A 24,442-nucleotide genomic window follows, 5' to 3' on the forward strand; every position below is an offset into this window, starting at 1 on the left:
ATGGCGTAAAAAAATAATAGGAAAATTAACATTTATTACTTAAAGAAGGAAAATAATGAAGGGGCCCAAAGAAATGAATCTGGGAGGGACATTTATCTGACAAAACTGGGACCATGGGTTCCAACACCGACCTTAGCGAAATAGGCTACGAATGTTTCCGCTAGATGGCTGTATATGCTGTTAAAACTTAATGATGACAATCTTAGAATGTCCAAAACTTTCCATAAACATAGTGTTCAGTCGATAGGGCGACATTATTCCTGACTTCATTCGCCCCAAAGGACGAAACAAGTTAAATATGGCCCCAAAATACGAATTTCTTGTTTGGTGATGAATGTGAAACACTAACTGTGGGAAATAACTTGAATCTGATGTGATATTCGAATTCAGCACACAAAACTAGTTCAAAAACATTTCTCCCATGAAGTAAATGCTAAGCTCTAGGATAACGGAAAATTTCCGCTAAAAACAACAAAAAACAAACGGAAAACGCTAAAAAACACTTATTTTGCACCCCACTGGGTTTCTCAACTCGTGATGTGTTGTACTGTTTTTTTTTCTCTACAAGATGGTGTAAAAATCATTTCTGTTGCAATTTGTTTGCGGTCGAGTCCTATTTGACGCTAGATTGACTGTACTAATAACGATTTCATTAGAAAATGACAGAAGCTACTATTCCTTACAATGCTCAACGTCCGCGATATGTTGTCATGGGCGCCCATATGGGGGGGGGGGGGGCGGGGGGGCTCTGGCCCCCCCCCCCGGGATTAATGTTAATGCGTTATTTTTATATTTTTGTTCTGATATTTCTATTACATAGCTTTAAAATTAGCAATTTGTCGTAGTTGGCCCCCCCCCCCTGGAATTCAGCTTATGGGCGCCCATGTATGTTGTGGATAGCCATTGTAACTAGAATGGAACATAAATAGTAAGAGATGGAGAGCCAAATATATGTAAGTATAGACTGCTGGGAAGAATATAGCAAATAACCCTAGGTCGTAGTCAGAGGTTGAAATATCTTCTAAATAGTAACAAAATTAGGACTATCATAAAAAAAAATAAGGACATCTTTACTCGACCATTCAATTCTTCCTATGGTTTAAATGGAGCAGATTGCGTAGCCGTGAATTTTGCCTTTCTTTCTTTGAAGTTCTTGGAAAGTATTTTCGAGTGTAAAGAACTTGCAACTCTGCTCATTGGAGCAATTGCTAAATGCCTGCTTGAACAGCTAAATTCGCTTTAGATGAGGAAGATCAGTGGAAGTAAATTCAATTATACGCTTAACAAGTTTAACATAATAAAAAAAAAAAAATAGCTGGAAGCCGAACTAACTATGTAAATAAACTAGTAATAGTAGCAAAATTAAAATTGGCTATCAAGGACAATAACAAGAATTATTTGTTACTAAAAGTCGAATGTTCCTTAAAAAAACGAAAAAAAGAAGTGTTACGGCAGTGGGAATTTTTACTAAATATTATATTCTCTGTTTCTGATATATTGTCGCCATTTTTAGCATTTTGACTATATTAGGGACTTCTATTGCCCTGACCACTTTTTAACGTTTTGAAATCGCTTGCTGGATCCTCGTGATCAAAAATGTTAGTATTGATATATAGCTCCAAGCGTAAAATTTTGAACCCATGACATTTATTCATAGCAATTTATCTCAGTAGAAAGAATCTCCTACCTTCGTACAAAATCTGCCTCCTGTCAAAACCTCTAAAAATCTGCCTCCTGTAAAAACCTCCTCAAAATCTGCCTCCTGCTGCAACACAAATAGAATTCCTCACAGTTACCATGATTCACATTTCATCTTTTGCCAATGTAAAAATATTCCATTTCAAAGCAAGAAATCCTAGTTTCGAAACATGAGTAAAAAAAATTAAATAAATAAATAAAGGTGTTAAATCAATTCATAATTCAAGTTTAGTAGGCCTACCACAGAAATTTGGTAATACAATAAGAAGATTTACAGTCTGGGTGTCTGGAAAGAATTTTAAAATCTTAAGCCAAGCATTTTGGTGGTATACCGAAATTGACGAATATGAACAATAGAGAAAGTCCTAATGTGGTGAAATTATAAAGTATAATACTATAATTCGTTTTCTATTCACCTTATTTCGGAAGATTTTTTGTCCTTGTCTAACTGCGGGAACTATTTTCTCATGGCCTTATTAAAAGTAATGAAAATATATGTTCAAGCCATACTTTTAATGGCCGCTAAATTCGCTTAATCATTAGTGTCCAGTAAGTTGATAATATGTTTCGTCGTATAAATAACTTTAATTATATATTACACTACATTAGTGTTATGCCTTATATGGTGATTGTGTGTGAAAATCATTTTGGGCTAGTTTCAATTTTTGACCTGAGTCTGACCAAACCATTAATTTTGTTTTCTGCGAAGAAAACTTTTCTTTCCTCGAATGGACATTAGATTTTGTTTTCTAAAAACATTTTTTAATCTTAATCTTAGGAACAAGGGTTGGAGAAATGTTGCCTTGCGCTACTCTTTATGAACGGAATCGACCAAGCTGACGGGGCACGTTAATATAAAAGAGTGGCTTAATAATGTTCTAAAAATGCGCAAAGACAGAACCATTGCCCAGTCCAGCCGATCCAATTGAAACGGATTCTAGAGCATAGTTCTTTACATCCAAAACCTTAGAGGGCTTTTCTTGAAGGGTTTGTGATGGTTGAAAAAGTCATGTTTGAAAACTGAATATGTGGATTTCGTCTGTTCAACTAGGGGGAGGGGTTTTGTTGGACAGTTTACTAAGGAAATTGACATAAATATTGACATGAATTCGGTATCATACTATTTTACTTCCCTTTCCGGACTCAAGCTTTCTTGGAGTCCGAAGTACGAATTTTGAATTAATTAAAGCTTGAGGGGTCAATGACTCAGAAATCACGTACACCAGTTGATTGATGCTACGCGTGGCTGAAGGTGGGCAACCGCTCGTTATAACTATGCACACCTTTAATAATGACTTTTCAAATTGTTAATTTAATAGCACGCGTAAAACGAAAACACTACCGTTTAATCCGTTTTATATTTACTCATGGGGCAAACTCAGTTAGGAGATCTATGTACCAACAAATATCAAGAGGAAGATACTACAGCCCTAATGACGAAAGAAATTTGTCAGCATTTTCTGCAAGGATCTCGACAGAGGAGACAAAAACTGAATTAAGTGTCCTTCTAAGTAATGTTAGTCAGTTAGATGTATGAAGCATTATTCTAGATGAACCTCTGTCACCTACTAGGAGATCAGCGTAACTTGAAATACTACCTAAATTAGTTGATTTAGATTTTATTGGCAATTGTGTTGAGTTTGATAAATTTATGAAACTTTCATCTCTTTTCTTTTGTTTACCGATATGTAACCTAAAAGAAGATTATTCTGTAAAGTATAAAATGTGTTAAATAGTGAATTATGTAAGCTTTGATTTTAGACGTAAATTTATATTAACACATGGAAAATATTTACGGGACTCTTGGTAAATTTAAGTAAAAAGAGTTTATATTGCGATTTAGATACAGCGCCTAATGTAGCCAGTTATTCGCGACATTCTTCCTCCAAGAATCCGATACACTTGTCAAAATTCCGTATCTCTACCCGTTACAGAGGTAGTGTTTTTCATTTGTTCCCTCAAACCTGTACCTTCACTTAATAAAGATGTGTCAGGGGGACATTGTTCAGCAACAATCTTCCTGCAATTAATCTCATTCTCATCTTCCTGCAATTAATCTCATTATGCAGTGAAGTATCTTCAATGCACATGTTACCATTCGGCAGTGAAGCACCTTCACTGCAAATAATCTCATTATGCAGTGAAGTATCTTCAATGCAGATATTACCATTCGGCAGTGAAGCACCTTCACTGCAAATAATCTTATTATGCAGTGAAGTATCTTCAATGCAGATATTACCATCCGGCAGTGAAGCACCTTCACTGCAAATAATCTCATTATGCAGTGAAGTGTCTTTAATGCAGATATTACCATTCGGCAGTGAAGCACCTTCGCTGCGAATGATCTCATTCTCGCTTGGCAGGCTCTAAACGCGCCAGTTATGAAAAGTGGGAATAAACAACTATTACCTGATTTTTTTTTTAATATTTCGCAGGTTGCTAAAGATTTACGTCAGGGAGGGGCAAAATCAACCTTGAAAGGATTCGAATCTTAAGCCAAATCCCTTGTTTGGTATGAAGGAATCCAATCCATGACAGAACTGATACATAAGTTCAGCTTTGTATTCAAAAAAGAAATGCTTACTGACTATAAAGCACATTACTTACTAGTTAAAGATAGACTTTAAAATCGTAGTATAAAAAAACTAAGACGAATATTTAAGAGCGAAAATAAAATTTTTAAGAATTTTGCAGGAACACTTTGTCTCTAAGATTTGATTTTTTGTAGCTGAATAATGTGGCTTGGCTTCATTTAGTGCATAAAACAGCATCTGATGGTATTTTGGGTAGATGAACCCAAATGTTTTTGTGGGATTTTTCTCAATTGTGTCGGTATCTTTTGCTTTTTATAGGTTTATTTTCACACCTCTAATGAAAATACACCCATTGGATAATAAGCCAGAAAGGTATTTGATTTGTATAACAGCTTGTTTTCGATTAAGTGTTATACGTCTGCCTCTCCGTATTTGAATGACAGAATCATGAATGGCCGAGTTGCAAACTTAAAGACCTCAAGAATCACAAGTTGTCTTTGTCCCCTATTCACAATTTAGTAGTCAATTTAATATTATTGATTGTATCATACCCTTCAGTTTGCTTAAACCTTGTGAAACTGGATGTTGATTTTGGTTGGCTTGCACAAAAAATAAAAATCTGGTGAGCCCCCCCCCCAAAAAAAAAAAACAAGTATGGATTGTCGAGAATTTCTAGGTATTTCTTATTCAAGTTGTCGAATTCTTTATTGCCCTCCTGAAATTGTTGTGTATCTGCCGGCCCTGCCCCTCCTAAAAATTTGAAGGGAATATCGTCTGCACTTGTGGATAATACCAAGCTGAGGAATAGCTATAAATACTTTCTATATATTGAAGTAGCCTTTAATAGGGGCTATTCGTATTTATAATGTAGTTTTAGCCAAGATTCAAACCGACGTTTGAGATTCCTTTCGTGATGCAATGGCGATTTAGAAAAGTATGCGGGAAAAAAGTTTACATTGTTAAATATGAATATTCGTCAAGGTTTGGATCTAAAGCTTTGATTGTAAACAGCTAAAATGTATAGTTGATTATTTCATTTATTATGACGAGTTTGCAAGTAATCTTTGTATAGTTCAGAATAAAAAAAAACCTTGGGGTTAGTGGTGGAAAATATAATTGTTCTAGAAAAATAAATATTAGACAAACATATTTTATATTGATCGTACTTGTTTTTTTTTCTTAAATCTTGAATTTTGAGAAGGAGGGGGCAGGGACACATTAATTTTTTCGGGAAGTAGGGGGAGAATAAGTTGGAACACCAAAAACAGGTGTATTGTATACACTAGTTAAGGAAGAAAACTTATAAATCAAGAAATATCAGTTGGTTGGCCCCTATCTCCATATATCCTGCGCACTTCATGGGGGGAGGAGGGGGAAAATCTCCCTTGGTGTGGCATTATTCTATACAGAAACACTTTCCACGTGTCGCAATTCTTCCAAAGTAACGATTGCAAAGCTATATAATTGTATTTACTTTCGTCTAATGATTAATGTATTTTTAAGAAAGTCAGCGATTTTCTCTAGTGTAGAAAAAAATGTTAATTGAGGTATGAATAAGTAAGAACCAGTTTTCAGAAGAGAAATTTCATAGCTTCAAAAATGCCATCAAAAGATGCATATTTTATGTCTGCTATTGCTGCTGTTAAAAACCAGATATGACCAACCTGTTTATTTTTTCATAATGAAAGGGTGGTCACTCAAAATTTTACTGAAGATTACTAATCTTAAACCCTGGGTGGGCTCAATTTTTAGTTTTGATTTTCTGTCGACTATCTGTACCAGATACATAGAAATAATGCAAATTGCTACGAGTAAATTATTATTATTTTTTTTCTGCTTTGCTTTGGTTATAATTGAGATTTGAGAGAATGATAAAATTAGGAAAGGTACCCGCACATGGGTAAGAGGTAAGGAGTAAATGTCATTGAAAGCAATTTCTAGAATCCCTCAATAAAATACATAAAATGCTATAATATACCATAAAATGCGGCTCACCAAATGTTGTTAAGCCTACAGTTACTAAGTTCGAGGGGGCAACCACCTTCCGCCACTTGCTGTACATTTATGAACGTCACATGTGCCGTAGAGTTTCGCCACGCTTGGCACGCGCCATCTGGTGTACTTGCTTTTTAAAAGTGTGTGCCCCTCGATTAGGGCCCGGCAATTAGCATCAAACTGTAGAATTAGTGTCTCAAACAACGACCGGTTTGGTACGGATTTCAGGCGCCTCTCCGACATCAAAGGTGAGAAAGTGAAAGAAGCTGTATAAAGAAAATGAATATCCTCATCTATAGATGGGGATCTGCTTTTTGGGGGTGTAAAGATTCCCGATGCTGTAGACGAAAAAAAAAAAATTTTTTTTATTCGGAATCACAACAGTAAGGCCATTAACGAAATTCAAGACCAGACCTGGCCATAAAATGGACCTTACGAGACCCCAAATTTAATTTGAGACCGTGAGCGGTAAAGAGGATCCACGGATATGACCCTTCCAGGCAAATAAGAGCGAAGCTAAGCGCTAGCCTTCCCTCTTATGCGTAATGAGATAATTTAGAAAGCATAATTGTGAGGGTTAGTGAATTGAAAGCTTAACGGACGTCCAAAAATGTAGCGGCAGAAATAAAACAAGAATTACGAGCCAATTTATGGAAGTTCAAAAGACTTCACAGGCATGTTCCGTTAAATGCCTAGTTCGGGAGCAAAACTGAAATTCGTAGGAAAATCTTTTGTATCTAAATAGTTAAGGAGACGGGAAAGCATATCTGAATTTCTCAGGAAGCTGGTTCACTTAGAAATCCATCTTTATATACAATAGCTACTCAAGTTCTGTTGAAAGGAACTGGGAAAAACAAAGAGATTTACAAGTGTTCTCAAAGAAAAAATAATTTAAGGAAGAATGAATTTTCTACCTTGATGAGTATAAAGTCAGAACCAGAAGATTCTGAATCTGTTAATGCATTAACAAGTCTTGATTTTTCATCCTTAGAGGCTGGTTCAAGGCCCCGTCAACTTCAAACAAGTTGGTAAGATACGATTTAGTAGGAAAGTAGTTTACTGAAGAAGCAGTTGTTTTCCCATCATTAGCAAAATAAGCGGTATGCCTTCTGGATATTTTTCTCGATCTTGATAACGTTATGACTAAACTAGAAGGGGGGGGGGCAGACTCGAAGAAAGGTCAAAGGGCTGAACTTATCACTCGCCAAGTTTTACGAATGTTATCAGACTTTGGAAAATTTTCTAGATGATAGAAACTTCTGAGGGGGCCAGGGGTCATCCGCGGGTTGGAAGGAACAGTCCTTCCCGTCCTACGACAGGGATGTACTGCTATAGGCTACATATGTAAATAAAGCCTTGTTTACAAAATCGTAAAAAGAGCTAAATATTTAAAATAATCAGAATCATTCTCAAAGATGTCTTATGATTTCTCTGCCAATCTTCAAAAAGGGTTAGCTCTGCCTCACCAAATTTAAAACTAAAGTAAACAGTAAAACTATCAAGAATATAACTCTCTAAAATGGACTTCTAACCAGGCTGAGCTCAAAGGAAATGTTATCAATTAGAGATGCTGTATTCTCTGTTATAAGTCTCGTTACTGGTAGAGAAGGGAAAGAGCCTGCAGCAAGCAGAGATGAGAAAAAATATGTGGCAGTTGAAGACCTTAGATCCATCCGGTTAAGGCTAAAATTATCCGTTATAATTACCTGACAGCAATAAATCAATAAACGGTGACTCAAAAATACCTTCATCACTACTAGATAAATCAGTTCTTACAGAATAAGACAGATTATTTGATAAATGTGAGCCCAAGGGCACCCTTTGCTATCACTCATCGATTCAGTGCCCGTCTTGTAACCAGGGATATCCAGAAGCATTTTATTGTTAGCCTTTTTAAATGTCTTGCATCTGCCAAAAACATAAGGTAGCCCATCACAAGCAACTTATCTTAGATGATAGATACATGAACAAAGGCCCTGTTTATTAAGCTGAAGCACCGAAAAATGTACATCCCATTCGGAAGCTACCTTAATTTTGAAACATATTGACTAATAACCGGGGGGTTTGAAATTGGCGAATCACTGTTAACATGACCGACAGAACTGTGGCCCATCACAAGCAATTTGGGCCAAATTTTAAACTTTCTAGAAAAGGTCCTTTGGATAAATATAGAAGAGGATTTATCCCCAGTTCTTCTTTCATTTGGAGGAATAGGGTTAAGTTTATTAAGTGGGTGCTGAGGAGGGGAGGGGGTGGGGAGAAAACTTCCCTCTTATTGCAGAAACGGTAGTTTTTAACGGTAAGCGTTAGTAATTAAGCATCAAAGCATTGTAGTAAAAGGTAGAATTTTAAGCCAAGAGAGCAGGCTTCTAATGGGAGCGACAGGGTCCCTCATGTTCGTGAAAATCCTACTTATCTTCGAATAGTAAATAGGACTGAAAAGCCCTTATTCTCAAAGCATTGTTATATACATATTAAATTTTAAACTTTGCAGTTGGAACTGTGGGGGGGGGGTCGGGTATCGTATGTAAAATCAACAACTTCAGAAATCCTTAAACACGAACTTTGGTGAAAACCAAGGACTGATTTCAAATATGTTATGAGTATATTTTGATATTGAATTTCAATATTGATAATAGCAATCTTCGCATTGTTAATCAGCGATATCATAAACCGTTAAATATCAACTTTGGTGCGGATCAGACACTAATTTTTAAATACATAGGGTTTTTTACTTTTATACTTGCAGTATTTGTTTCACCTTTGTTATCAACATGTTTAGGATCCCTTAAATACAAAGAGCAGGAAAAATCAAATAGAGTGTGATAAATATGTACTTAGTTTGTTTTGAATTAAGAAACTGACACTGGGGTCTTAATAGTTTTTAGTTATTAGTATTTCTTCATTTGGCAATTCCCTAATTAATTGTTTCTGAATTATGAGTTGAATAAGGTGAAACATGTCTATATTGGTACTATATGTAAGCCTGTCTAGAGGTACTAATTCACATGGTCAAATAAAAACAATTGTGCGATCCAATTATTAGGTCTGTATCCTCTGGTCTGACGATATAACGTTACATTTTCACGGATAACATTAAGTTTAAAAAATGGCTTTAAAAACTTTGTTTGAGTTTATGTCGCCAGAGTTCGAGTCTTCCTTAGTGATAGAGCCGTATCCCATTTTCCTCTGCGCCCCCCTCTGCCCATGGTCTGTCATACCACGTTATGTCGTGCCAAGCTGCTCTACTCTGCTACACGTCACCTAGTTTATCTCTTTTTGAAAATGAGCAACAATGTCTAAAACTAAAGTTCCTATGATCTTTTCTTTTGTAAATATATGTTTCTTCTTTTTAGAAACGTGCTAGAGCGTGCTGTTGCTTTGCAGCTTCCACCGAAGAAGATGAAAATTTTTTTCCATAAATATGTCGAGTTTGAACAGATGCATGGAGATCCAGCAAAAGTGGACTATGTCCGTCAAAAAGCAGTTGAATATGTTGAAAGATCTTCAGGAGAGCCCATTGAAACCTAAGATTTTCCAATAAAATTACTGTCGAGCTTTTTTTTTAGTTTTTTTACTTTAGGTCGGGGGAGAGGGGCTAATCGCCCACTGATAACTCTTGCCTGCAAGTGTCATATAATTTACAGTCTATATAAGAGTCTAGATAATCTACAGAATTTTGATTAACTTTATAAACAGAAACATTTAAAAATTAAGTATTTCGTCAAGATTTTGTTCAGACAAATAATTGTAAGCTGTAGGGGGGAATACATTAGCATGACTTTTAAGGAGAGTGACGAGACCGCCGTTTTTCCCTCTCTTAGAAACATAAAACTGTGGGTGCGTTTTTTCGCCGCTTAAATTTTTGTATTGGCTGCTAAATTTTTTAATTTTTGCCGCTCAAATCTATTCATTTCACATCTAGTTTCTAGCTTCTAAAGTTTGCCTTCGTCTAATATCAATTCTAATGTGCTTCAAAATTTGAATCCTTGCAACCATTGATATTAGATTTGGATGAGCTCAATTTTTACCTTATACATTCTGAACATGTTAGATTCTTGTGAGGGAGTGAGAAGGGTGCAATTAAAAAATTCTATTGCTTCCTATTCCCCTGATAGGATGTGGTAAAATGTATTTTCTCTTTCTACTCACAACCATTTATTGGAAAAAAAATATATTCCAATAATTAATTATTATATGCTTAGTATTATCAACACGTAACCATCCTATATATACTGCACAAAGAATAGATTATCTTAATTCATTTAACAGGTAAAGAGGTGTCCGGGACATGTATAGAATGCCAACCTTACTTTTTTACATCGTCACATATCACCCTCAGCTGTAGAATTTCAGCCATTGCGATTTTGACGATGCTGTACAGAAATTATTCAGACTAAAAAAATTAGTAACCAGTGGCGGATCCAGAGGAGGGGCCAGGGGGCGCCCCCCTCCCCCCACAAACATAGTCTAAAGCAGTGTATTTTACTTATATAACGCAATTTTGCATTAATTAAACTTGCTCCCAGCTGAAGTTTATCGGATCAACCTATTTTGCGCCCCCCCCCCCAAAAAAAAAATCCTGGATCTGCCCCTGCTAGTAACACCAGTAATAATCAATAAAAAAAAAAAACTTTGCTGCAGTCTCACATTCATGCATATGGTCGCTTATCTAATATGATAATTGTGATTCATGAATTATGATGTTTATAATTTCTAGGATGTCTTAATATATCTTGACAGCACAAACTATCTCGGAAACCAAACATTTTATATGGCTTTTTTTCTTTCTTTTTTTCAGTTGATTTTCTTGGGCTTTAAGGACGATCCCAAAAAAATCAAGAAGCTCCTCTGGCACCTACTTAGAAGGCTGACAGCGATAGCCCCTAAATATAATAGTAACCTAATTAAAATGTTGAATGCTTTAATTTTAAGCCAAAAACTATGAATGTTTTGATCTTTTTAAAAATTCTAAAAACATTCCATTGGAAAATTTAGGAACTCTTCCACTCGTAATAAAGTCTTCGTGCTTTTTTCGTGGGATCAAAACCTTTCACTGCTAAACTTGGCTGACAGTATTCTATGTGTGCCTTGCTCAATATCAAATCAAAGACTCGAACTCATTGTTAACAGTCCCGAAAATAAGCTACCACGTAACCCCTATCAGTATTAGCGATATCATGAGTTATCCCAGCGAGTCACTCAGTTACCTCTGCATCTCAATTTCATGCTCGACGTTGAAGAACGCCTGGTCATCTCTGACCACAGTTTATAGACAGTAAGCTTATCGCAGATCATTTCTGGTCATCGTGAACAAAAAGCTCCTCCCACTTCTTTCTGCCTTAGCTTGTTTAGCCTGTTTCTTTCCACTCGCACCCCTGTCCGGGTTTTAATAATGGGAGAGATAGAGAATGATCATACTGCTATATTCTGTCTACTGTGTCTCTGACTGACCACTTCTCTTCCTGTTTAGGGTCATCATACGGATCGCTTCTTGCAAACAAGAATAAATTTACACCGTTTCTTGTTTGCCCGGCTTTACAATGCTATTGTAACTCCTCGTCTGTTATCTCTGGTCCCCTTCTTGGAAATTATCACCTTAAATAGAAAAAAGGTTCTAAACGAAGTTTTTCAAAGAAAAGTTAAAAGCTATATCAAACCTAAGACGAGTGGAAATAAAGTAAAATAGTACCTCCAATGTAAAACATATATTAATCACTATCAATAGATAAATCAACCCCTAAACGAACAGAAATCGTAATAAATAATCAAGTCAAACTTGAAATGAAGTAAACTGGAGTAGGGCTAATGCTCCTTACGCCTTTTAAAGACCAGAGTGCCTTTTGGGTAGTTCAACATTCCCTGAAAATTTCACCTCAATACCTTTAGGCTTAGTAGTAGTCGCAGTAGAAGTAGTAGCAGTATACACTTAGTTAGTTTATCGTGCTTTTCAACATGCCCTGAAAGTTTCAACTGAATACCCTAAGCAGATACTGAGACACAGCCGACATGTTCTTTGGACAAACTGCATACATGTAGTCTGTTTTGACTTAGTTCCAAATTCTCTGAAATTTTTGCCTTAATGTCTATAGCTTTAGTACTAATAGTGGTAGTAGTAGCATGCACATAGTGCCTTTGCTGATAAGCCCTTTTGACGACATGCATACGCGTAGTGGTTTTGATTATTCAACTTTCAGCTCAATAGCTCCTAAAATTTGCACCTTAATACCCTCAGTAGTCGTAGAGGTAGTAGTTAGAAGCAGCAGTAGTAGCGGTACTATGCACTTAGTGCTTTTTGGCTAGTTCAACATCCCTATAAGGCACCCTGTAAGTTTCAGCTCAATGCTCTAAGCCGTTGCATAGTCTGTTATGAATTAGTTATATTTTTCCCTGAACATTTCCTGAAATTTTCACTTTAATACCCTTAGACTTAGTAGTAGTTGTAGTAGAAGTAGTAATTATAGTAGTAGTAGTAGTAACGTGCACACATTACTACTACTACTACTAACAACTCACCGCAGCACCAAGCCACCTGAGGCACACAACTACGCACGCTCCTCCTCCGCCCAAATCTATTCAAAGCCTCCCTTTTTACACCCGCCCACGAAGTTCCCATTTCCTTTAAATCTTTCTTTATCACGTCCTCCCACCCCAGACGAGGACGACCTGCTTTCCGTTTAGCCCTAGAAGGTTGGGCGAAAAGAACAATCTTCGTCAATCTGTCATCCGCACAACGTGCCCTAGCCACCCCAACCTTTCTTTCATTATCAAACAGTTCGTGGTAACGAACTGTAAGGAGCGACCCGGCTCAATGGTAATCGAAACTGTAGAAAACGGAATTTTGATATCAATAGATACGTCAAAAGAATCAGATTTTAATGCTGATTTCAAATATATAAGTTTCATCAAGTTTAGTCCTACATATCAAAAGTTAAGCGCCTGAGAAAATTTGGTTGATTTTCGAAAAAAGGGGAAAAGACCCCCTAAAAGTTATAGAACCCTAATGAAAATCACACCATCCTATTCAGCGTATCAGAGAACCCTTCTGCGGAGGTTTCAAGCTCCTATCTACAAAAATGTGGAATTTTGCATTTTTTGCCAGAAGAAAGATCACGGATGCGTGTTTATTTGTTTGTTTGTTTGTTTGTTTTTTTTCCCAGGGGTGATTGTATCGATCCAGTGGTGCTAGTATGTCTTTGGAGGGCTCATTGGAACGGAAATTAAAAGTTCTAGTGCCCTTTTTAAGGGACCAAATAAAATAGAGGGCAACTGGGCCCCCTCCCACGCTCTTTTTTTCCCAAAGTCACACAATAACAATTTTGAGACAGCAATTTTATTCAGCATGGTCGAAAATATGATAACTATGTCTTTTAGGATGACTTAATCCCCCACAGTCCCCGGTGGAAGGGATGAAAGTTATGAACTTTACTCAATGTTAACATATAGTATTGGTTATTGGGAAGTATACAGACGTTTTCAGAGGGGATATTTTCTTGTAGTGGGTGGGGGGTTATGTGGGAGGATCTTACCATGAAGGAAGTTTTCATGAGAGAAGGGACATTGCTATGAAGGGGGCGCCGGATTTCCCAGCATTATTTAAAAAAAGATCCGAAATTATATATATATGAAAAAACAAGTTTTTTAACTTAAAGTTAGGAGCAACATCAAAACTTAAAACGACAGAAAACATTACGCATATGATTGGGTTCATCCCCTAGCCAATACCTCGCTCTTTAAGCCAAAGATTATTTAGTTCTTTCATAAGAGCTATTTATTCTAATTAACGGCATTTGTGATTAACGGGTCATTTTTAAAGAATTGGAACGAAATTTGAACTTTAGCTTAAAGAGCAAGGTATTGACTAGGGGGCGAACCCTCTAATATACGTATTAAAAATATAAGAATATAGAGGTTCGTTACGTAAGTTAATTCGTAAGTTACGTATATTTATTATTAATAAAAACGTTTGTAAATAAAATTAAACAGGCCATTTAACCAAATAAAAGTAAAATTAATATTCAATTTTTTTTTTAATTATTCATGTACGCTGAGCCAAAATCAAAACCTGAATTAATTCAAAAATATACAAAAATTAAATTAAAAAAAACAAGTTTTTTTGAACTGAAATTAAGGAACGACATTAAAACTTAAAACGAACAGAAATTATTTCGTATATGAAGGAGGATTTGTCCCCCTCAACACCTCTCTCTTTACGCTAAAGTTTTTACTTTCTCACAACTCTTATTTTTTTTAAACAATGAAAAACTTTAACGTAAAGAGCGAGGCGTTGAGGAGGGGACAGCCCCTTTCATATACGCAATAATTTCTTTTCGTTTTAAGTTTTAACGTCGTTCCTTACTTTCAGTTAAAAAAAGCTTGTTTTTTTTTTATTTAATATCCTTAGAGAGCGGTGTTGAACCACATTTATCGTATAGCCTATTGTTTGAAATACGGTCAGTCAGCCGGGTACCCAGAACAATCCTTAATCAATTTCTCTGGAAAACATCTAGCAAATCTGTCTTTTGGTTAACTGAACTTCCCCCTCAACATTCCCTGAAAGTTCCGGCTTCATACCCTAAGACGTTCCCCAGGTTTGGATGATACGCCCTTTTGCCAACTTGCATACATAGACTGTGTTTTGTTTTAATTCGACATTCTCAGAAAGTTTCAATTTAACAGCCTTAGTAGCAGTGGTTGTAGTAGAAATAATAGCAGTAGTTGTAGTAGCATATTTGTGAAAGGTCATAATAAAAAAAAATATATTATTATATTTGTCAAGATGTATATCTCGGGTCACACTTTAGACTTTGGGGAGGTGTCAGCCCGACTTTTGCTTACGCTAATTTCTGCTTGTTTCAGGTTTAAACTCCTCTTTAATTTCCTTCAGAAACTTAAAATTTTATATTATTTTAATTATTAGAGTTTCTGAAAGATTAAAGGCCCAATAGCTGTTTGAGCAGTATTTATACTGCTTTTAATTATAAAATGATGTGATTGTTGGTGGGAACATGGCGTACTATTTCCAATTTTAGTTAATTCAATAAAATAGTTTCAAGAAGTCGACTTTAATTAGTAAGTACATTAAGCGAAGACGTTTTAGCCATGACAGGGTTTCATTAGCTTGGTTGAGAAAGTATACAAAAAGATTTATGGAAATGTTAATCAAAGAGTAAAACTAATTTATTGAGGTATTTGCTGCAACTTTAATTAATTTCATGGTGTCTTAAAACTTTCTAACGGCTTTCCGTTAATATATTTAATATTAATCGTCAAAGTCTTAATCTGAAATGCTTTATCTTTTAGCTATTACGATGTTTTTTAAGCCTTCTTGTTACTGCTGCATGGACACTCAAATTTTGAAATGTACTTGCTGATTTTTTTTAACAAGAAAGAAAAGAGAAATAAATTTAATTATCAAAAATATGATAAACAGTCAAACAGCGTTAACTCCATGAATTGATTTAGTCACTTCCTACTTCACCTTGTTCCTTCGGAAATTTATTTCTCCTTGCACATGTACTTTTAGTTTTCTGTCGTATTTAAGAAATCTGAATCAATTCCATCTATCGAAAATGATAAAATTTGCTACCTAAAGTAGAATTAATATTCCAAGGCAATGAACCCTTTTCTGGATACAACAAAAGGGAGAGCAATTTATGAGAGATAAATTACCTGCATTTCCTTCAATAGTTGTGTTTCTGGATTGTAGCCGAAATCCCGTTTCGATAGAAGGGGTTTAACAATGGGAAATTTCTTGTTTCATTGGGGAACTAGAAGCCTAGGCAATTGTATCTAATTTTTCAGTACGTCTGTTTCTTTTTCTTAGAGAATATATGCGTAGTGTACTCTAGATTTATCCTTATTTTTCGACCAGATTACTAGTGCCTGGTACGAAATTATCTGCTAATTGCATCGTATTATCACCGTTTTCGGGTTATTAGAACGGAAAGTGTTTCAAACAATAGACCATCAAGTATCGTTTAAGGCCAATAATTGCATATAAAGTATTCTTCTGGTCGCTGCAATTTGTCCACAAATCGGAAATGCAATGAATTTCTATGGACACTGTAATGACACAATTTATCTTGTATGTATACTCATCTTGTATATATATATATATATATATATATATATATATATATATATATATATATATATATATATATTAAATATTTGATTAAAATATACCTGCATATTAGTTTATCACACTGTGGCTAAGCTGATTATATGAGAGTGCACACTGAAAAACCGGTTTTAAACAGATCAAACTTCTTGAGTGTGGTAGGGATAACACGTAAGTACTAGATATTTTGTTTCTATTTACAACTTTATTCTATCAGAAAGAAGGGGTTCGATAGAAGGGGTTTAACAATGGGAAATTTCTTGTTTCATTGGGGAACTAGAAGCCTAGGCAATTGTATCTAATTTTTCAGTACGTCTGTTTCTTTTTCTTAGAGAATATATGCGTAGTGTACTCTAGATTTATCCTTATTTTTCGACCAGATTACTAGTGCCTGGTACGAAATTATCTGCTAATTGCATCGTATTATCACCGTTTTGGGTTATTAGAACGGAAAGTGTTTCAAACAATAGACCATCAAGTATCGTTTAAGGCCAATAATTGCATATAAAGTATTCTTCTGGTCGCTGCAATTTGTCCACAAATCGGAAATGCAATGAATTTCTATGGACACTGTAATGACTTTGATTTTGTGATAGTTTCTACCATTTATATTTTTTAAGTTTGCGGTAATGCAAATACAAATATAAATTGTTTATGATTAAGTACGAGAATACTAGGGCAAGTGGGAAACCATAAAGAATAATTTAATTCTTGAATTGTTGGTACCAATCGTTAATAAGTTGACCAGTCGACTAGACTGCAAAAAACTAAAAATTCAATAAAATAAAGGTTGTCTCACGTGCTTATAGACGTTTATAGCAAGTAAAGGAATTGGGAATTTTATTATAGTAGCTATCGGTATCATTTACAGCAATAAGAGGATATAGCAGTAAAAAGACGCTATTTGTGTCACTGGTGACCAGCCATTGGCAATTGAATATTTTTTTCTACTTGTTATTGGCAAGCTCGTCGACTCTTGACTACGTGGAAAGAAAGAAAGAAAGAAAGATAAAATGGCAATTCTATTAAATGTCAGTATTCAAGAGTATTAAAGGGTTATATATATCAGCGGTTTAGCAATATTCAAGAACTTGCTTTCATAGCCAATTGGTTGCTGAGCTCAACAATCTGGCCATGATGAATCTGTCTTGCTAGTGTTAGTAAATTGTGTGCTAGCCAGGCTAGTGCTAATAAAAGTCGAAGCAATCTTTAAAAGTATGAGCTTGGAGGCAATGGTCTTTTGTGACCAGATTATTTTATTTATCTTTATAGCAATTAATATTGTTTACTTAACTTACTTAATTAAATTTGTTTGACTATTCTAGGTTGCTGCTACCACCAAAAAGCTGTGGACAGTCCCCTGTTATGTTTAGTATGAAACTGAATATAATATATTACGCGCTATTGCTCTTTAGTTACTACAGGGGAGTCAATAGGCCCGTCTAATTGTAGTTCCAAATTGGACCCGTGACCCCAAAAGCCTCTAAACACTCTTGTCCACCGGTTGTCCCCTTATATCGCTGATAGCTTTGCATCAAAATGTCGGGATGGCCATTTTTCGTAAAACAGTCGAAATGCCTAATAAACCTGCAAGCGGGATGACGTTTTTCAGGGAGTAGCCAGTATTATTTTATAATTCAAATAACAGTTTGGCATTGTTATACTGAAGTTAAAATGTAGAGTAAAGATCTGGGGTTGAAGTAATTGCCCCTCCCCCCACTTCTGCTTAGGATAATACTGAATATTATGTATGAGACATTATTGCTCTGTAGCTACCACAATGGAGGCAATGGACCTTTGTAACCTTAGCTTCCACTACTTTTGGTGAATTTAGCCATAAAAACAACTGTAAACTTCCAATATTTTTTTCCTTCTAACTATGGGGATTATTAAAGGGTAATTAAAGGGAGTACGTCATATTATCAAAAGCAAAATTCAACTTTTGATTAAAAAAAAAACAAGTTGTTCAACTGAAAGTAAGGAGCAACATTAAACGAACAGAAATTATTCCATACATGAGGGGTGTTGCCCCCTCCACAATCCCTTGATCTTCATGCTAAACGTTTTTAGTATTTTTGAAAAAACTTCTTTTTCTAATTAATAGACACTTGTGTTTCAGGAGTTGTTCTTAAAGAATTGGGACAAAAAGTCAAACTAACGTATAAAGCGAGGCATCGAGGAAGGGGCAACCCCCCTATATACGGAATAATTTCTTTTCATTTAAAGTTTTAATGTTGCTTCTTACTTTCAGTAGATAAAACTTGTTTTTTTTTTAGTTAATTAATGATGGTTTTTCAGATAAAACCGGAAACCCGGCTCCCTCTCCGTGGAAAATTACCTCCCCCACGAGAGATTCTTCCACGGAATATTCCTCCCACATAAAGTATCATCCTCCGATAATTCCCTAAGACAATTCTATCCTCGCTAAAAATTCCCCCTGGAGAATTTCTGGCGGATGGTTCTGCCTGAAAAATTGTCCTTAGCATGCTTTCATTTGAAGAAGACTTTAATTTCTGATGATTTTTCAAATAATACCGGATATCCCCCCGCCGCAGATATTTTATCCCGAAATCCCCCCCCCCTGGAAAATAGTTCCCATTGAAAATTCCCCATGTAGAATGTTTCCCGCGAAAAATCTCCCCCCACAAGAAAATCCTCTAGACAATTCCGACCCCGCTGAAAATTTCCCACGGAAAATTCCCTCCGAAAATTTCCACATTTAAATGTCCCTCCGAAAATGTCCACATTTAAAGTTGAGTCGGCAAAGTGAAAGTAAGACAAATAAAAAAAAATTCATGTATTAGGCTTTTGAAACACGCTAGTAGAATGGCCCCTATTGATCCGAACATGACCACGTGGTCATGTCAGCATTTTTAATACTGACGGGGCTCCATATATGGGCATGGAATCCCTAGGGAGAATGATTGCGTAATCGGTCAATGACCTCTTTTTCCAAGGTCAATTTATTTGATGTTTCTATGTGTAATAACTCCGGAACGAAGGTTGCACATGCGCATTGAATTCTAACGGGGACAATGTTATTGATCTAGGACTCGAGGGGGAAGTGAATTCCCGAGAACTTGATTGCGTAACCTAACCTAACCTCATGAGCTCGTGACGGGACTCCATATATGGGCATAGACTCCGAACCCCACACCAAATAAGGGCATAGAGTCATTAGGGAGAACACGTGGTTAATGGGGTCAATGACCTGTCAACAACAACAACATCGACCTTGACATTCGCTGAGAGCGTGCACTTACAACAACAACAACATCGACCTTGGAACACCTGTGCTGTCGACCTCAATTCACCTATCGTGAATCAATAATTTCCCTTAGAAACAACAAATTAATTCCCATTTCTAGACAGATCAATCAACCAATGACATCATCTGTCAGACTTTAAAAATTTTCGCCTAGAAACGATTCTCCAGGAATAGATCCAAGTCATTAATGTCATTGCCTCGGAAACAACTCTTTTGGTCGAACTCCAAAGGATATTAATAGCCAAAGGCCAAGGAAACAATTCTCCAAGAAACATCTTAGCGATGAATTGTTTTAGCGCGGGAATCAGGTTTCTTATTAATTTGAAATGCATTAGCGCAGAGATGCCAAAAACAAAAGGAACACGGTGAATGACGTTTAGGGATTATTTGGGCGAAACTGTTTTAGACAGGTTATGGAACTATTTCGGCGAAACAGTTAGAGAATTTTAAAAGATGATTTTTGAAGAGATTTTAGAAGAGAATTTAATGGTGAAACTCTGTGGTCGTTATAATACACAAGTTTCATTTGAACAGTGTTGTGAGGTCCTCTACCCCAACCCCAAAGGGTTCCGATCCCCACCCCCCCCACCCCGAAGGAAGCGCTCGGTCCTCAAAGGCCCCCCAAGCTCCCAAAGGGCCACCAGCGCCCCCAAAGGGCACCCCGGACCGCAAAGGCCATCCCCTGGTCCTCAAAGGCCCATCGAGCTCCCAAAGGACCAACGGGGTCCCAAAAGGCCCTCCACAGGCCCCCAACTGCCCCCCAGGCCCCCAACTGCCACCCCGGACCCCCAAAGGCCCTCCCTGTGCCCCAAAGGCCCTTCCTGTGCCCCAAAGGCCCTCCCTGTGCCCCAAAGGCCCTCCCCCGGCCCCCAAAGGCCTTCCCTGTGCCCCCAAAGGCCCACCCCCGGACCCCAAAGGTCCCCCGGGCTCCCAAAAGACCCCTCAATCTTCAAGGGCCCCCTGATCCCCAAACGCCCTCCCTGTGCCCCAAAGGTCCTGCCCCGGTCCCCATACATGCACACAAAAACTGACACACGCGAAAAAACTGACACACACACACACAAACGGACACACCCACAAAAACGGACTCACACACACACACGAAAACTAACACACACACGCCAAAACTTACACACACACACACAAAAACTTACACACACACACACACAAAAACTTACACATGCACACGAAAACTTACATGCAAACAAAAAATAACATTCAAACAAAAACTTACACACACACACACACAAAACTTACACACACACACACTAAAGAAAAAACACACACAAAAAAAAAAAATTACACACACACAAAAAATTAAAAACACCCAAAAACAAACATACACAAGAAAACAAAAAAAACACACAAACACACAAACAAACAGAAAAAAACACAAAAAAACACACACACAAAAACTCAAACACAAACACACACACATAAACACAAAAACTTACACACACACACACACTAAAACTCACACACACAAACAAAAAATTAAAAACACAAAAACTTACACACACACACACACACACACACACATACACACACAAACTAACAAAAAAACAAAAACACAAAACTAAAACAAAAAAACAAAAACACACACACACACACACACACAAACTAACAAACAAACAAAAAAAACTTAAATACACTCCAAAAATATTAGACACACAAAAAATAACACACACACACACAAAAAATTACACCCACATTCAAAAAATTAAATTAATAAAAAAAATTAAATGCACACAAAAACTTACACACACACAAAAACTTACAAACACTCACAAAAACTTACACACACACACAAAAACATACACACACACACACATGAAAACTTACACACACACAAAAAAAAAAACACACAAAAAAAAAAAAAAACACACACACACACACAAACAAAAAAAAACACAAAAACACAAAAACTAACACAAGCAAACAAAAACTGACATACACAAAAAAACTAAAATGCACACAAAAAATTACACAAACAAACACACAAAAATTAAACACACAAACACAACAAAACTCACACACACACACACAAAAAATAAAACACAAAAAAAAAATTAAAAACACACAAAAAAAAAAACAAAAACAAACTAACAAAAGATAACAAAAAAAACTCACAAACACACCCACAAAAACTTGCACACACACACACACAAACACAAAACTTACACACACACAATAGAAATAATAAACACACAAGAAAAAACTTACTTAAACAACAAAACACTTACAACAACCAACAAAAAAACAAAAGAACAAACTTACAAAAGCAAGCGACAACATACAATAACACAAAATATTACACACACACACACACACACACAAAACTTAAACACACAAACACACGAAACAACAAACACACACGAAAAAACTTACACACACACAAAAACTAAAACACACATACACACACACAAAAACTTACACATGAACACAAAAAAAACTCACACACAGACTCACAAAAACTTACACACACACACACACACACACAAAACTTACACACACACACACGAAAACTTACTCCTTTATTACCTCTGCAATACGGGTAAAAATGAAGAATTCATACACATTTTCAACTAGCTAAGGGTAAGTCTTTTAAATATGAGCCGTTCTTTTGCGAAAACACACAAAAGTTAGAAAAAATACAAAATATTCCTTAATTACCCCTTCAAAACGGGTAAAAATGAAGAATTCATACACATTTTCAACTAGCTAAGGGTAAGTGTTTTAAATATGAGTCATTCTGTTGCGAAAACACACAAAAGTTAGAAAAAATACAAAATTTTCCTTTATTACCTTTGCAATACGGGTAAAAATTAAGAATTCATACACAATTTCAACTAGCTAAGTGTGAGTGTTTTAAATATGAGCCATTCTGTTGCGAAAACAAACAATAGTTAGAAAAAATACAATATATTCCTATATTACCTCTGCAAAACGGCTAAAAATGAAGAATTCCTACACATTTTCAACTAGCTAAGGGTAAGTGTTTTAAATATGAGCCATTCTGTTGCGAAAACACACAAAAGTTAAAAAAAATACAAAATATTCCTTTATTACCTCTGCAAAACGGCTAAAAATGAAGAATTCATACACATTTTCAACTAGCTAAGGGTAAGTGTTTTAAATATGAGCCATTCTGTTGCGAAAACACACAAAAGTTAGAAAAAATACAAAATATTCCTTTATTACCTCTGCAAAACGGCTAAAAATGAAGAATTCATACACATTTTCAACTAGCTAAGGGACAGAGTAGAGAGGGGTCAGGAGGTCCGAACATTACCACGTGGTTTATGGTTTTCTCAGTGAGAATGAAAAAACAGGACTTTTCTCACTTGAAAAACCATGAATTTTGTCACATTTATGTCTGTTTTTATGGTTTTTGTCAGTGAGAATTTGAAAAACAGGAACTGTCTCACATTTCTGTATGTTTTTATGGTTTTTGTCAGTGAGAATTTGAAAAACAGGAACTTTCTCACATTTTTGTATGTTTTTATGGTTTTTGTCAGTGAGAATTTGAAAAAACAGGAACTTTCTCACATTTATGTATGTTTTTATGGTTTTTGTCAGTGAGAATTTGAAAAAACAGGAACTTTCTCACTGAGAAAACCATAAACCACATGGTGCTGTCACGAGTAAGAACACCTGTGCTGTCGACCTCAATTCACCTATCGTGAATCAATAATTCCCCTTAGAAACAACAAATTAATTTCCCCTTTCTTGACAGATCAATCAATCAATGACATCATCTGTCAGACTTTAAAAATTTTCGCCTAGAAAAATTTCTCCAGGAATAGATCCAAATCATTAATGTCTTTGCCACGGGAACAGTTCTACTGGTCGAACTCCAAAGGATATTAATAACCAAAGGCCATGGAAACAATTAGGCAAGAAACATCTTAGCGATGAATTGTTTTAGCGCGCGAAAAGGTTTCATATTAATTTGAAATGCATTAGCGCAGAGATGCCAATAACAAAGGAACACGCTGAATTTACGTTTAGGGATTATTTGGGCGAAACCGTTTTAGACAGGTTATGAAACTATTTCGGCGAAACAGATAGAGACATTTTAAAAGAAGATTTTTGAAGAGATTTTAGAAGAGAATTTGAGTGTGGTCGTTATAATACACAAGTTTCATTTGAACAGTGTTGTGAGGTCCTCTAACCCAACCCCAAAGGGTTCCAATCCTCCTATCCCAACCCCGAAGGAAGCCCCCGGTCCTCAAAGCCCCCCAAACTCGAATTGAATTGAATTGAATTTATTGAATCAATTCAAGAACATCATACAACACAACGTTCATCAAGAACTACACCCCAGAACATCATAGGAGTGCATATTAGTGCTTATAAAGGTATTCCAAGCATGTATCTACACCTTAGCTAACTCTTTTTTAAATTATAGACACATCTCTAACTTCGTGACAAATCTCTAACTAAGAAACAAAACTCTAATTTAGAGATATTTCACGTCAACCAAGCGTGCCGAACATGTTCCCCCCTCAACAGGGTCTTCTAGGCTCAAGGCTCTAGGCAGGCGTGCCTTTCCAAAAACTAACCTGACAAGTATGTGTCCAATAAGAGAGTCATTCATACTCCTGCCATTTACCCGTGCCCCAGCCATTTAAACATTTGCCTCTCAATTACTTTGACTATCTGACAATTCAAACCTTGAATTGAATTTATAAAGTATTTTGGGCAATCGGTTGTATCAAGACGGGGCGGGGTCCTTGTAGAAAGAGAAAAGCCAAGACAGATAGTCCAAGTAATTGAGAGGCAAATGTTTAAATGGCTAGGGCACGGGTAAATGGCAGGAGT

General features: G+C 36.2%; 1 protein-coding gene across 1 annotated transcript in view; it reads left to right on the top strand.

Annotated features, from left to right (window-relative positions):
• LOC148951355 (rRNA biogenesis protein RRP5-like) overlaps nucleotides 1-9,788 on the top strand; it is a 12,704-nt gene extending 2,916 nt beyond the window's left edge. The window contains exon 2 of the mRNA XM_089090250.1: nucleotides 9,584-9,788. Within this exon, the coding sequence (XP_088946376.1) occupies nucleotides 9,584-9,758 (175 nt within the window). The 3' untranslated portion in view covers nucleotides 9,759-9,788. The remainder of the gene's footprint in view (nucleotides 1-9,583) is intronic.
• The last annotated feature ends 14,654 nt before the right edge of the window (nucleotides 9,789-24,442 follow it).

This window comes from Artemia sp. Qi Xiang Cuo, chromosome 6, assembly GCF_049724085.1.
Source record: "Artemia sp. Qi Xiang Cuo chromosome 6, ASM4972408v1, whole genome shotgun sequence".
NCBI lineage: Eukaryota > Metazoa > Arthropoda > Branchiopoda > Anostraca > Artemiidae > Artemia > Artemia sp. Qi Xiang Cuo.